The sequence below is a fragment of the Engystomops pustulosus genome, unplaced genomic scaffold, assembly GCF_040894005.1.
Source record: "Engystomops pustulosus unplaced genomic scaffold, aEngPut4.maternal MAT_SCAFFOLD_158, whole genome shotgun sequence".
In the NCBI taxonomy this organism is placed as follows: Eukaryota; Metazoa; Chordata; class Amphibia; order Anura; family Leptodactylidae; genus Engystomops; species Engystomops pustulosus.
Window position 1 is genome coordinate 56,299 of NW_027285038.1, and position 13,543 is coordinate 69,841.

General features: G+C 53.0%; 1 protein-coding gene across 1 annotated transcript in view; it reads right to left on the reverse strand.

Annotated features, from left to right (window-relative positions):
- The window catches only part of GARNL3 (GTPase activating Rap/RanGAP domain like 3), a 236,191-nt gene that overhangs the window by 41,390 nt on the left and 181,258 nt on the right, over nucleotides 1–13,543 (reverse strand). The window contains 1 exon segment of the mRNA XM_072131865.1: nucleotides 4,992–5,090. Coding sequence (XP_071987966.1) covers nucleotides 4,992–5,090 — 99 coding nt within the window.

A 13,543-nucleotide genomic window follows, 5' to 3' on the forward strand; every position in this document is an offset into this window, starting at 1 on the left:
GGCCCAAAGCCCCTTCCAGTCAACCAAGAAGAACCGCCTCCCCCTTACCGTTTTCATGTCCAGGATCTCCTTTACCTCATAGGTGTCGGCGGAGTCCGCCACTGGAGTGGGGGGAGGAACTTGCCAGGAGAAGCGGTTCAGGACAACGGGCTTGAGCAGGGAGACATGGAATGAGTTCGGGATGCGCATGGTGGGAGGGAGGCGTAGCTTATAGGCCACGGGGTTAATGCGCTTCAGCACCTCAAATGGACCCAGATAGCGAGGACCAAGTTTGTAGCTGGGAATCTTCAAGCCAACATATTTTGAAGACAGCCACACTTTATCCCCTGGAGAGAAGATGGGAGGAGGCCTGCGTTTCTTATCGGCCTGAGCCTTGGTGCGGGCAGATGCCTGAAGCAGGGACTGGTGAGTCTGTTCCCAAATAGTCTTAAGATCTGCTACCAACTCCTCCACAGCAGGAACATCAGCAGACACGGAGAGGGGTAGAGGTGGACGTGGATGTCTTCCATACACAATAAAGAAAGGTGAAGCACCGGCAGACTCCGAGTCCAGGGAGTTATATGAGAACTCTGCCCATGGTAGAAGAGCGGACCAATCGTCCTGACGGGCAGAGACGCAGGTAACAGCCCAAAGTTTGGTTAACTCTCTCCACTTGTCCATTTGACTGCGGATGGTACGCAGAAGAGAAGTCCAGTCTCACTTGTAACTGATTGCATAGGGGTCGCCAGAAGCGGGAGACAAATTGGACCCCACGGTCTGAGACAATGTGCAACGGAAGTCCATGCAAGCGGAAGATATGGGTGAAGAACTGGCTGGCAAGGTGTGGAGCAGACAGCAGGCCTGGCAGAGGGACAAAATGCGACATTTTCGAAAAATGGTCGGTTACCACCCAGATGACGGTGTTGCCTGATGAAGGCGATAAGTCTGTGACAAAGTCCATCGCCACGTGAGTCCACGGGCAGCTGGGTATCGGCAATGGTAGAAGAAGACCAGCAGGCTTGAAACGTGATGGCTTATTCCGGGCACAGGAACCCACAAAGTCCCGAACATCCTTGGCCAGCTCTGGCCACCAGTAGAATGAGGGAGAGAGAGTGCTGCACCCCAGGATGCCCAGCCACATGGGAGCAATGTCCCCAAGACAGAATCTTCCTCCGTAGAGCAGGTTTTACATATGTCTTGCCAGGGGGAAGCTGACGAAGATCCACAGGTGCGGCCAGTACCAGTCGATCAGGAGGAATGACATGCCGAGGAGCCGGTTCCCCTCCAATGACATCCGAGGCACGAGAGAGGGCGTCTGCCTTGATGTTCTTCTCGGCCGGGCGGAAATGAATAAAGTCGAACCCGGCAAAGAAGAGTGACCAGCGAGCTTGATGAGGATTGAGTCGCTGAGCAGTCTGGAGATAGAGAAGGTTCTTATGGTCAGTATAGATGCTGACTGGAAACCGAGCTCCCTCCAGAAGATAGCGCCATTCTTCTAAGGCGAGCTTAACCGCCAACAGTTCTCGGTCCCCTATAGAATAGTTCCTCTCAGCAGGGGAGAACGTCTTAGAAAAAAAATCCATAAGTGACAGTTCGGCCCTTGGAACTTTTCTGTGTCAGCACAGCACCGGCCCCTACAGAGGAGGCATCTACTTCCAGATGGAAAGGCTTTTCAGTGTCGGGACGCACCAGGACTGGAGCAGAAGCAAACAGACTTTAATGTTGTAAAGGCCTCTTCAGCAGACAAAGGCCAGAGACGGGGTTTGGCACCCTTCTTGGTGAGCGCCACAATAGGAGACACCAGCGAGGAGAAGTGTGGGATGAACTGCCGGTAGTAATTTGCAAATCCCAGGAACCGCTGTATACCACGCAGTCCTACTGGACGGGGCCACTGAAGAACCGCCGACAGCTTTGCAGGATCCATCTGGAGACCTCTGTCGGAGATGATGTAGCCGAGAAATGGAAAACTCCGCTGATGAAATTGACATTTTTCGAGTTTGGCGTAGAGACGATTGGCCCTTAGACGATTGAGAACCTGCCGTACGTGCACTTGGTGTGTCTCTAGGTCCGGAGAGAATACCAGGATATCGTCCAGATAGACCACAACGCAGACATAAAGCAAGTCTCTAAAAATGTCATTTACGAATTCCTGGAAAACGGCTGGGGCGTTACAGAGTCCAAACGGCATTACCAGGTACTCAAAGTGTCCATCACAGGTATTAAAAGCGGTCTTCTACTCGTCTCCCTGACGGATACGGATAAGATTGTAGGCCCCTCGAAGGTCCAATTTGGAGAAGACCTTGGCTCCATGAAGACGATCAAACAATTCCGTAATCAGCGGCAACGGGTAGCGGTTCTTAACTGTGACCTTGTTAAGACCGCGGTAGTCGATGCATGGACGGAGTGACCCGTCCTTCTTGGTCACGAAGAAAAAACCTGCACCAGCCGGGGAAGAGGACTTACGTATGAATCCTCTCAGCAGATTCTCCTGGATATATTCCGACATGGCTGCGGTTTCTAGTACAGAGAGCGGGTACACACGACCCCGCGGAGGGGACATACCCGGCAACAGGTCCACAGGACTGTCGTAAGGACGGTGAGGTGGCAGCGTCTCGGCTTGCTTCTTCGAGAAGACGTCATAATAGTCCTTATAGCAAGCGGGAAGGCCCTCCAGGGCAGGCACTGGATGAGACATTTTCACACAGCGAGACTGGCAGTTAGGTCCCCACCGGAGGATCTCCCCCGTCCTCCAGTCAAGGACGGGGGCGTGGAGCTGCAACCATGGTAGGCCCAGCAGGACGGAGGACATGGACCGTGGAAGTACATAAAAGGATAGTCTTTCCTTATGTAGAATTCCGACTTGCACGGACAGAGGCTTGGTGCAGTACCGGAACGGGTCGGAAAGGATTTGGCCACTAACCGAAGAAATGACCAATGGCTTTTCTAGACGAACCACGGGAATGTGATGCCGGGAGACCAGAGTGGCATCCACGAAGTTCCCTGCAGAGCCGGAGTCCAAGAAAGCAGAGACCTGAATTTGGGTGCAGGTGCCAAAGCTGAGACACACAGGTATCATCAAGCGAGGAGAAGCTTTGCTTACACCTAGGGACGCTTTTCCCAAGAACCCTAGGTGCTGGCGTTTCCCGGATGCTGAGGACGGATCGGACAAGACCCCAAGAAATGCTCAGGACTGGCACAATAGAGACAAAGGTTTCCCTGACGCCTTCTGATACGTTCCTGAGGAGAGAGTCTGGCCCTGTCCACTTCCATAGGCTCCTCTGCCGATGGTACAACAGGAGACTGGAGCGGTCTTTGGAAAGCAGGAGCCAGGCGAGGGAGACGTCGTGGGCGGACTTGGGGTTGTTCAAGGCGTGATTCTTCGGCACGCTCCCTGAATCGCACGTCAATCCGGGTGGCTAAGGTGATAAGACCACTCAGGGAAGACGGCAGATCCCGAGCGGCCAGGGCGTCCTTAACTTGAGTAGAAAGTCCCTTCTTGAAAGCGGCAGACAGGGCCGCGTCGTTCCAGGTGAGTTCCGAAGCCAGGGTACGGAACTGGACAGCGTATTCTCCCACGGATGAACTCCCCTGGCGTAGGTTCAAGAGCGCAGTCTCAGCAGAAGAGGCCCTTGCAGGTTCTTCAAAGACTGACTGGAACTCTGCCAGGAAAGCTGAGAGATTAGCCGTGACCGGGTCTTCTCTATGCCAAAGTGGAGTAGCCCAGGCCAGTGCTTTCCCAGATAGGAGGCTGAGGAAGAAGGCCACCTTGGATCGCTCCGTGACGAACTGAGACGGCATGAATTCTATGTGCAGGGAGCATTTGGTTATAAAGCCTCTGCACATCTTGGGATCGCCATCATACTTGCTGGGCATAGACAGCCGAAGCCTGGGTTCAACGGCAGGAAGACAAGCCGGGGTTGCGGGAGCCACGGGGACAGGCTCAGGAACCTGTTGCTGTTGCTGGGTGGCTAGCAGCTGCTGCAGCATGGTGGTCACCTGTTCCAGCTGTTCGCGTTGAGCGGCAATCTCTTGGGATTGCTGGACCACGATGGAGGCCAGAATCGGACGGGTAGGAAGCGGAACCTCGGCGGGATCCATGGCCGGATCTTACTGTCAGGGTCAGTGAGGTTGTGGATCCTCTGAACCACTGCGGACAATGGCACAAGCCACTACCTGGGACCGGAGTTTAAGTGGTACCCGGTTTTCACCAGAGCCCGCCGCAAGGCGGGTTAGACAAGCTGCGGTGTGGTACCACCAGGTCGTTCCACAGGCGTGACTTCTCCGCAGTGGCAGCCAAGGTTCAGGTACAGAAACGGCAGGCAATCTCGTAGTCGGGGACAGGCAGGAGGTCAGGACAGGCAGCACAGGATCGGAGTCAGAGACGTAGCAACAGGTCAGGGCAGGCGGCAAAGGAGCGATGTCAGAAACGGAACCGGGGTCACAACGGGAATTCACAAGAAGAGCACAAAGCATCAGGAAAGCTTTCTCTAGGGCGCTAGGCAAGAAGATCCGGCAGGGGCTTGCAGGAGGAGGCAGGCTTAAATAGATTCTGCTAAATGGCCAGCGCCAATTAATGGCGCACTGGCCCTTTAAATTTTGAAAAGTGACCCCGCGCGCCCTATCATTCGGGGCCGCGCACGCCCGGCGGAAGGAAGCGAGCCGGGAGCCGGGGAAGGTAAGCAGCGCTACCAGCGCGCTGGCGAGGGCAGAGAAAAGCGGGTGAGCCCGCGACCCGCGATATGGGTCGCGGGACCACCCGTGACAGCTGCCAGGGTGCAGGTGTGGTCGTATCCAAGGACAGAATCTTGTTTCTAAGGGACAATGTAGAGACCTTTATGCAGGTAATTATTATTTAGTAACATCCAATAGAGGAAATATCTGCATATATCAGGAGATGGTATACACTACATATGACTCTTCTGCCCTTTGAAGTGGCTCAGAGCAGACGCAAATAATACATCCAGACTATAATGCAGCGCCTCTTACTGGTGGACACATGGGATGACGGCTACCTTTATCTGCTCGAGCAATGAGAAGATCCAAAGCCTCCAGCACGTGCATCTGTCTGATCTGCAGCGATCTATCAAACACTGGGAGTGCCGGCTTCCCGTCTGCCGAAGAGAGGAAATTCTAATGTTTATAGTTGCAGCTCATCATTGTGGGAAATATGCAAATACGTTTTCTAGGATAGGACACGGAAAACCACGCCTGCTTGCTACCTTAAAGGCAGCCCATTAAATGGCATGATGCGGGATTAAACCTCTAATCCAGAAGATTCCCAATCGTGGTCCCCCATTATCTGCTGCACATCTTTGTGTCATAGTATCATAGTATATAAGGCTGGAAAAAGACGCAAGTCCATCAAGTCCAACCTTTAAGAATTAAATAAATGTTTTATCCCCATAACCCGTGATATTTTTTCTCTCCAGAAACGCATCCAGGCCTCTCCATAACTGTACATAGAGTCCGCCATAACAACCTCCTGCGGAAGAGATTTCCATAGTCTCACTGCTCTTACAGTAAAGAACCTTTGTCTATGGTGATGGTAGAACCTCCTCTCCTCTAGGTGTAGAGGATGCCCCCTGTCTATGGTGATGGTAGAACCTCCTCTCCTCTAGGGGTAGAGGATGTCCCTGTCTATGGTGATGGTAGACCCTCCTCTCCTCTAGGTGTAGAGGAGGCCCCCTGTCTATGGTGATGATAGAACCTCCTCTCCTCTAGGTGTAGAGGATGTCCCCTGTCTATGGTGATGGTAGAACCTCCTCTCCTCTAGGTGTAGAGGATGTCCCCTGCCTATGGTGATGGTAGAACCGCCTCTCCTCTAGGTGTAGAGGATGCCTCCTGTCTATGGTGATGGTAGAACCTCCTCTCCTCTAGGTGTAGAGGATGCCCCCTGTCTATGGTGATGGTAGAACCTCCTCTCCTCTAGGTGTAGAGGATGCCTCCTGTCTATGGTGATGGTAGAACCTCCTCTCCTCTAGGGGTAGAGGATGTCCCCTGTCTATGGTGATGGTAGAACCTCCTCTCCTCTAGGTGTAGAGGATGCCCCCTGTCTATGGTGATGGTAGAACCTCCTCTCCTCTAGGTGTAGAGGATGCCCCTGTCTATGGTGATGGTAGAACCTCCTCTCCTCTAGGTGTAGAGGATGCCCCTGTCTATGGTGATGGTAGAACCACCTCTCCTCTAGGTGTAGAGGATACCCCCTGTCTATGGTGATGGTAGAATCTCCTCTCCTCTAGGTGTAGAGGATGTCCCCTGTCTATGGTGATGGTAGAACCTCCTCTCCTCTAGGTGTAGACGATGCCCCTGTCTATGGTGATGGTAGAGCCTCCTCTTCTCTAGGTGTAGAGGATGCCCCCTGTCTATGGTGATGGTAGAACCACCTCTCCTCTAGGTGTAGAGGATACCCCCTGTCTATGGTGATGGTAGAACCTCCTCTCCTCTAGATGTAGAGGATGTCCCCTGTCTATGGTGATGGTAGAACCTCCTCTCCTCTAGGTGTAGACGATGCCCCTGTCTATGGTGATGGTAGAGCCTCCTCTTCTCTAGGTGTAGAGGATGCCCCCTGTCTATGGTGATGGTAGAACCTCCTCTCCTCTAGGTGTAGAGGATGCCCCTGTCTATGTTGATGGTAGAACCTCCTCTCCTCTAGGTGTAGAGGATGCCCCCTGTCTATGGTGATGGTAGAACCTCCTCTCCTCTAGGTGTAGAGGATGCCCCTGTCTATGGTGATGGTAGAACCTCCTCTGCTCTAGGTGTAGAGGATGCCCCCTGTCTATGGTGATGGTAGAACCTCCTCTCCTCTAGGTGTAGAGGATGCCCCCTGTCTATGGTGATGGTAGAAAATCCTCTCCTCTAGGTGTAGAGGATGCCTCTGTCTATGGTGATGGTAGAACCTCCTCTCCTCTAGGTGTAGAGGATGCCCCCTGTCTATGGTGATGGTAGAACCTCCTCTCCTCTAGATGTAGAGGATGCCCCCTGTCTATGGAGATGGTAGAACTGCCTCTCCTCTAGGTGTAGAGGGTGCGCCCTGTCTATGGTGATGGTAGAACCTCCTCTCCTCTAGATGTAGAGGATGCCCCCTGTCTATGGTGATGGTAGAACTGCCTCTCCTCTAGGTGTAGAGGGTGCGCCCTGTCTATGGTGATGGTAGAACCTCCTCTCCTCTAGGTGTAGAGGATGCCCCCTGTCTATGGTGATGGTAGTACCTCCTCTCCTCTAGGTGTAGAGGATGCCCCCTGTCTATGGTGATGGTAGAACCTCCTCTCCTCTAGGTGTAGAGGATGCCCCCTGTCTATGGTGATGGTAGAATCTCCTCTCCTCTAGGTGTAGAGGATGCGCCCTGTCTATGGTGATGGTAGAACCTCATCTCCTCTAGGTGTAGAGGAGGCCCCCTGTCTATGGTGATGGTAGAACCTCCTCTCCTCTAGGTGTAGAGATGTCCCTGTCTATGGTGATGGTAGAACCTCCTCTCCTCTAGGGGTAGAGGATGCCCCATGTCTATGGTGATGGTAGAACCTCCTCTCCTCTAGGTGTAGAGGGTGCACCCTGTCTATCCTGGTGGTAGAACCTCCTCTCCTCTAGGTGTAGAGGATGCCCCCTGTCTATGGTGATGGTAGAACCTCCTCTCCTCTAGGTGTAGAGGATGCCCCCTGTCTATGGTGATGGTAGAACCTCCTCTCCTCTAGGTGTAGAGGATGCGCCCTGTCTATGGTGATGGTAGAACCTCATCTCCTCTAGGTGTAGAGGAGGCCCCCTGTCTATGGTGATGGTAGAACCTCCTCTCCTCTAGGTGTAGAGATGTCCCTGTCTATGGTGATGGTAGAACCTCCTCTCCTCTAGGGGTAGAGGATGCCCCATGTCTATGGTGATGGTAGAACCTCCTCTCCTCTAGGTGTAGAGGGTGCACCCTGTCTATCCTGGTGGTAGAACCTCCTCTCCTCTAGGTGTAGAGGATGCCCCCTGTCTATGGTGATGGTAGAACCTCCTCTCCTCTAGGGGTAGAGGATGCCCCCTGTCTATGGTGATGGTAGAAATTCCTCTCCTCTAGGTGTAGAGGATGCCCCCTGTCTATGGTGATGGTAGAACTGCCTCTCCTCTAGGTGTAGAGGATGCCCCCTGTCTATGGTGATGGTAGAACCTCCTCTCCTCTAGGTGTAGAGGATGTCCCCTGTCTATGGTGATGGTAGAACCTCCTCTCCTCTAGGTGTAGAGAATGCCCCTGTCTATGGTGATGGTAGAACCTCCTCTCCTCTAGGTGTAGAGGATGCCCCCTGTCTATCCTGGTGGTAGAACCTCCTCTCCTCTAGGTGTAGAGGATGCCCCCTGTCTATGGTGATGGTAGAACCTCCTCTCCTCTGGGTGTAGAGGATGCCCCCTGTCTATGGTGATGGTAGAACCTTCTCTCCTCTAGGTGTAGATGATGCCCCCTGTCTATGGTGATGGTAGAACCTCCTCTCCTCTAGCTGTAGAGGATGCCCCCTGTCTATGGTGATGGTAGAATCTCCTCTAGGTGTAAAGGATGTCCCCTGTCTATGGTGATGGTAGAATCTCCTCTAGGTGTAAAGGATGCCCCTGTCTATGGTGATGGTAGAACCTCCTCTCCTCTAGGTGTAGAGGATGCCCCTGTCTATGGTGATGGTAGAACCTCCTCTCCTCTAGGTGTAGAGAATGCCCCCTGACTATGGTGATGGTAGAACCTCCTCTCCTCTAGGTGTAGAGGATGCCCCCTGTCTATGGTGATGGTAGAACCTCCTCTCCTCTAGGTGTAGAGGATGTCCCCTGTCTATGGTGATGGTAGAACCTCCTCTCCTCTAGGTGTAGAGGATGACCCCTGTCTATGGTGATGGTAGAACCTCCTCCTCTCTAGGTGTAGAGGATGTTCCCTGTCTATGGTGATGGTAGAACCTCCTCTCCTCTAGGTGTAGAGGATGCCCCCTGTCTATGGTGATGGTAGAACCTCCTCTCCTCTAGGTGTACAGAATCCTCCTGTCTATGGTGATGGTAGAGCCTCCTCTCCTCTAGGTGTAGAGGATGCCCCCTGTCTATGGTGATGGTAGAACCTCCTCTCCTCTAGGTGTAGAGGATGCCCCCTGTCTATGGTGATGGTAGAACCTCCTCTCCTCTAGGTGTAGAGGATGTCCCCTGTCTATGGTGATGCTAGAACCTCCTCTCCTCTAGGTGTAGAGGATGGCCCCTGTCTATGGTGATGGTAGAACCTCCTCTCCTCTAGGTGTAGAGGATGCCCCCTGTCTATGGTGATGGTAGAACCTCCTCTCCTCTAGGTGTAGAGGATGGCCCCTGTCTATGGTGATGGTAGAACCTCCTCTCCTCTAGGTGTACAGAATCCCCCTGTCTATGGTGATGGTAGAGCCTCCTCTCCTCTAGGTGTAGAGGATGCCCCCTGTCTATGGTGATGGTAGAACCTCCTCTCCTCTAGGTGTAGAGGATGCCCCCTGTCTATGGTGATGGTAGAACCTCCTCTCCTCTAGGTGTAGAGGATGTCCCCTGTCTATGGTGATGGTAGAACCTCCTCTCCTCTAGGTGTAGAGGATGCCCCCTGTCTATGGTGATGGTAGAACCTCATCTCCTCTAGGCGTAGAGGATGTCCATGTCTATGGTGATGGTAGAACCTCCTCTCCTCTAGGTGTAGAGGATGCCCCCTCTCTATGGTGATGGTAGAACCTCCTCTCCTCTAGGTGTAGAGGATGTCCCCTGTCTATGGTGATGCTAGAACCTCCTCTCCTCTAGGTGTAGAGGATGTCCCTTGTCTATGGTGATGGTAGAACCTCCTCTCCTCTAGGTGTAGAGGATGTCCCCTGTCTATGGTGATGCTAGAACCTCCTCTCCTCTAGGTGTAGAGGATGTCCCCTGTCTATGGTGATGCTAGAACCTCCTCTCCTCTAGGTGTAGAGGATGGCCCCTGTCTATGGTGATGGTAGCACCTACTCTCCTCTAGGTGTAGAGGATGGCCCCTGTCTATGGGGATGGTAGAACCTCCTCTCCTCTAGGTGTAGAGGATGTACCCTGTCTATGGTGATGGTAGAACCTCCTCTCCTCTAGGTGTAGAGGATGCCCCTGTCTATGGTGATGGTAGAATCTCCTCTAGGTGTAGAGGATGCCCCCTGTCTATGGTGATGGTAGAACCTCCTCTCCTCTAGGTGTAGAAGATGCCCCCTGTCTATGGTGATGGTAGAACCTCCTCTCCTCTAGGTGTAGAGGATGCCCCCTGTCTATGGTGATGGTAGAGCCTCCTCTCCTCTAGGTGTAGAGGATATCCCCTGTCTATGGTGATGGTAGAACCTCGTCTCCTCTAGGCATAGAGGATGTCCATGTCTATGGTGATGGTAGAACCTCCTCTCCTCTAGGTGTAGAGGATGGCCCCTGTCTATGGTGATGGTAGCACCTACTCTCCTCTAGGTGTAGAGGATGTCCCCTGTCTATGGTGATGGTAGAACCTCCTCTCCTCTAGGTGTAGAGGATGTCCCCTGTCTATGGTGATGGTAGAACCTCCTCTCCTCTAGGTGTAGAGGATGTCCCCTGTCTATGGTGATGGTAGAACCTCCTCTCCTCTAGGTGTAGAGGATGCCCCTGTCTATGGTGATGGTAGAATCTCCCCTAGGTGTAGAGGATGCCCCCTGTCTATGGTGATGGTAGAACCTCCTCTCCTCTAGGTGTAGAAGATGGCCCCTGTCTATGGTGATGGTAGAATCTCCTCTCCTCTAGGTGTAGAGGATGTCCATGTCTATGGGGATGGTAGAACCTCCTCTCCTCTAGGTGTAGAGGGTGCGCCCTGTCTATGGTGATGGTAGAACCTCCTCTCCTCTAGGTGTAGAGGATGCCCCCTGTCTATGGTGATGGTAGAACCTCCTCTCCTCTAGGTGTAGAGGATGCCCCCTGTCTATGGTGATGGTAGAACCACCTCTCCTCCAGGTGTAGAGGATGCCCCCTGTCTATGGTGATGGTAGAACCTCCTCTCCTCTAGGTGTAGAGGATGCCCCCTGTCTATGGTGATGGTAGAATCTCCTCTCTTCAAGGTGTAGAGGATGCCCCCTGTCTATAGTGATGGTAGAACCTCCTCTCCTCTAGGTGTAGAGGACGCCCCCTGTCTATGGTGATGGTAGAACCTCCTCTCCTCTAGGTGTAGAGGATGCCCCCTGTCTATGGTGATGGTAGAACCTCCTCTCCTCTAGGTGTAGAGGATGCCCCCTGTCTATGGTGATGGTAGAACCTCCTCTCCTCTAGGTGTAGAGGATGCCCCCTGTCTATAGTGATGGTAGAACCTCCTCTCCTCTAGGTGTAGAGGATGCCCCCTGTCTATGGTGATGGTAGAACCTCCTCTCCTCTAGGTGTAGAGGATGCCCCCTGTCTATGGTGATGGTAGAACCTCCTCTCCTCTAGGTGTAGAGGATGCCCCCTGTCTATGGTGATGGTAGAACCTCCTCTCCTCTAGGTGTAGAGGATGCCCCCTGTCTATGGTGATGCTAGAACCTCCTCTCCTCTAGGTGTAGAGGATGCCCCCTGTCTATGGTGATGGTAGAGCCTCCTCTCCTCTAGGTGTAGAGGATATCCCCTGTCTATGGTGATGGTAGAATCTCCTCTCCTCTAGGTGTAGAGGATGCCCCCTGTCTATGGTGATGGTAGATCCTCCTCTCCTCTAGGTGTAGAGGATGCCCCCTGTCTATGGTGATGGTAGAAACACCTCTCCTCCAGGTGTAGAGGATGCCCCCTGTCTATGGTGATGGTAGAACCTCCACTCCTCTAGGTGTAGATGATGTCCCCTGTCTATGGTGATGGTAGAACCTCCTCTCCTCTAGGTGTAGAGGATGCCCCCTGTCTATGGTGATGGTAGAACCTCCTCTCCTCTAGGTGTAGAGGATGCCCCCTGTCTATGGTGATGGTAGAACCTCCTCTCCTCTAGGTGTAGAGGATGCCCCCTGTCTATGGTGATGGTAGAACCTCCTCTCCTCTAGGTGTATAGGATGCCCCCTGTCTATGGTGATGGTAGAACCTCCTCTCCTCTAGGTGTAGAGCATGCCCCCTGTCTATGGTGATGGTAGAACCTCCTCTCCTCTAGGTGTAGAGGATGCCCCCTGTCTATGGTGATGGTAGAATCTCCTCTAGGTGTAGAGGATGCCCCCTGTCTATGGTGATGGTAGAATCTCCTCTAGGTGTAGAGGATGCCCCTGTCTATGGTGATGGTAGAACCTCCTTTCCTCTAGGTGTAGAGGATGTCCCCTGTCTATGGTGATGGTAGAACCTCCTCTCCTCTAGGTGTAGAGGATGCCCCCTGTCTATGGTGATGGTAGAAACACCTCTCCTCCAGGTGTAGAGGATGCCCCCTGTCTATGGTGATGGTAGAACCTCCTCTCCTCTAGGTGTAGAGGATGCCCCCTGTCTATGGTGATGGTAGAACCTCCTTTCCTCTAGGTGTAGAGGATGTCCCCTGTCTATGGTGATGGTAGAACCTCCTCTCCTCTAGGTGTAGAGGATGGCCCCTGTCTATGGTGATGGTAGCACCTACTCTCCTCTAGGTGTAGAGGATGTCCCCTGTTTATGGTGATGGTAGAACCTCCTCTCCTCTAGGTGTAGAGGATGTCCCCTGTCTATGGTGATGGTAGAACCTCCTCTCCTCTAGGTGTAGAGGATGTCCCCTGTCTATGGTGATGGTAGAACCTCCTCTCCTCTAGGTGTAGAGGATGCCCCTGTCTATGGTGATGGTAGAATCTCCTCTAGGTGTAGAGGATGCCCCCTGTCTATGGTGATGGTAGAACCTCCTCTCCTCTAGGTGTAGAAGATGCCCCCTGTCTATGGTGATGGTAGAACCTCCTCTCCTCTAGGTGTAGAGGATGCCCCCTCTCTATGGTGATGGTAGAACCTCCTCTCCTCTAGGTGTAGAGGATGTCCCCTGTCTATGGTGATGGTAGAACCTCCTCTCCTCTAGGTGTAGAGGATGCCCCCTGTCTATGGTGATGGTAGAACCTCCTCCTCTCTAGGTGTAGAGGATGTTCCCTGTCTAAGGTGATGGTAGAACCTCCTCTCCTCTAGGTGTAGAGGATGTCCCCTGTCTATGGTGATGGTAGAACCTCCTCTCCTCTAGGTGTACAGAATCCCCCTGTCTATGGTGATGGTAGAGCCTCCTCTCCTCTAGGTGTAGAGGATGCCCCCTGTCTATGGTGATGGTAGAACCTCCTCTGCTCTAGGTGTAGAGGATGCCCCCTGTCTATGGTGATGGTAGAACCTCCTCTCCTCTAGGTGTAGAGGATGCCCCCTGTCTATGGTGATGGTAGAACCTCCTCTCCTCTAGGTGTAGAGGATGTCCCCTGTCTATGGTGATGGTAGAACCTCCTCTCCTCTAGGTGTAGAGGATGTCCCCTGTCTATGGTGATGGTAGAACCTCCTCTCCTCTAGGTGTAGAGGATGTCCCCTGTCTATGGTGATGCTAGAACCTCCTCTCCTCTAGGTGTAGAGGATGCCCCCTGTCTATGGTGATGGTAGAGCCTCCTCTCGTCTAGGTGTAGAGGATATCCCCTGTCTATGGTGATGGTAGAACCTCGTCTCCTCT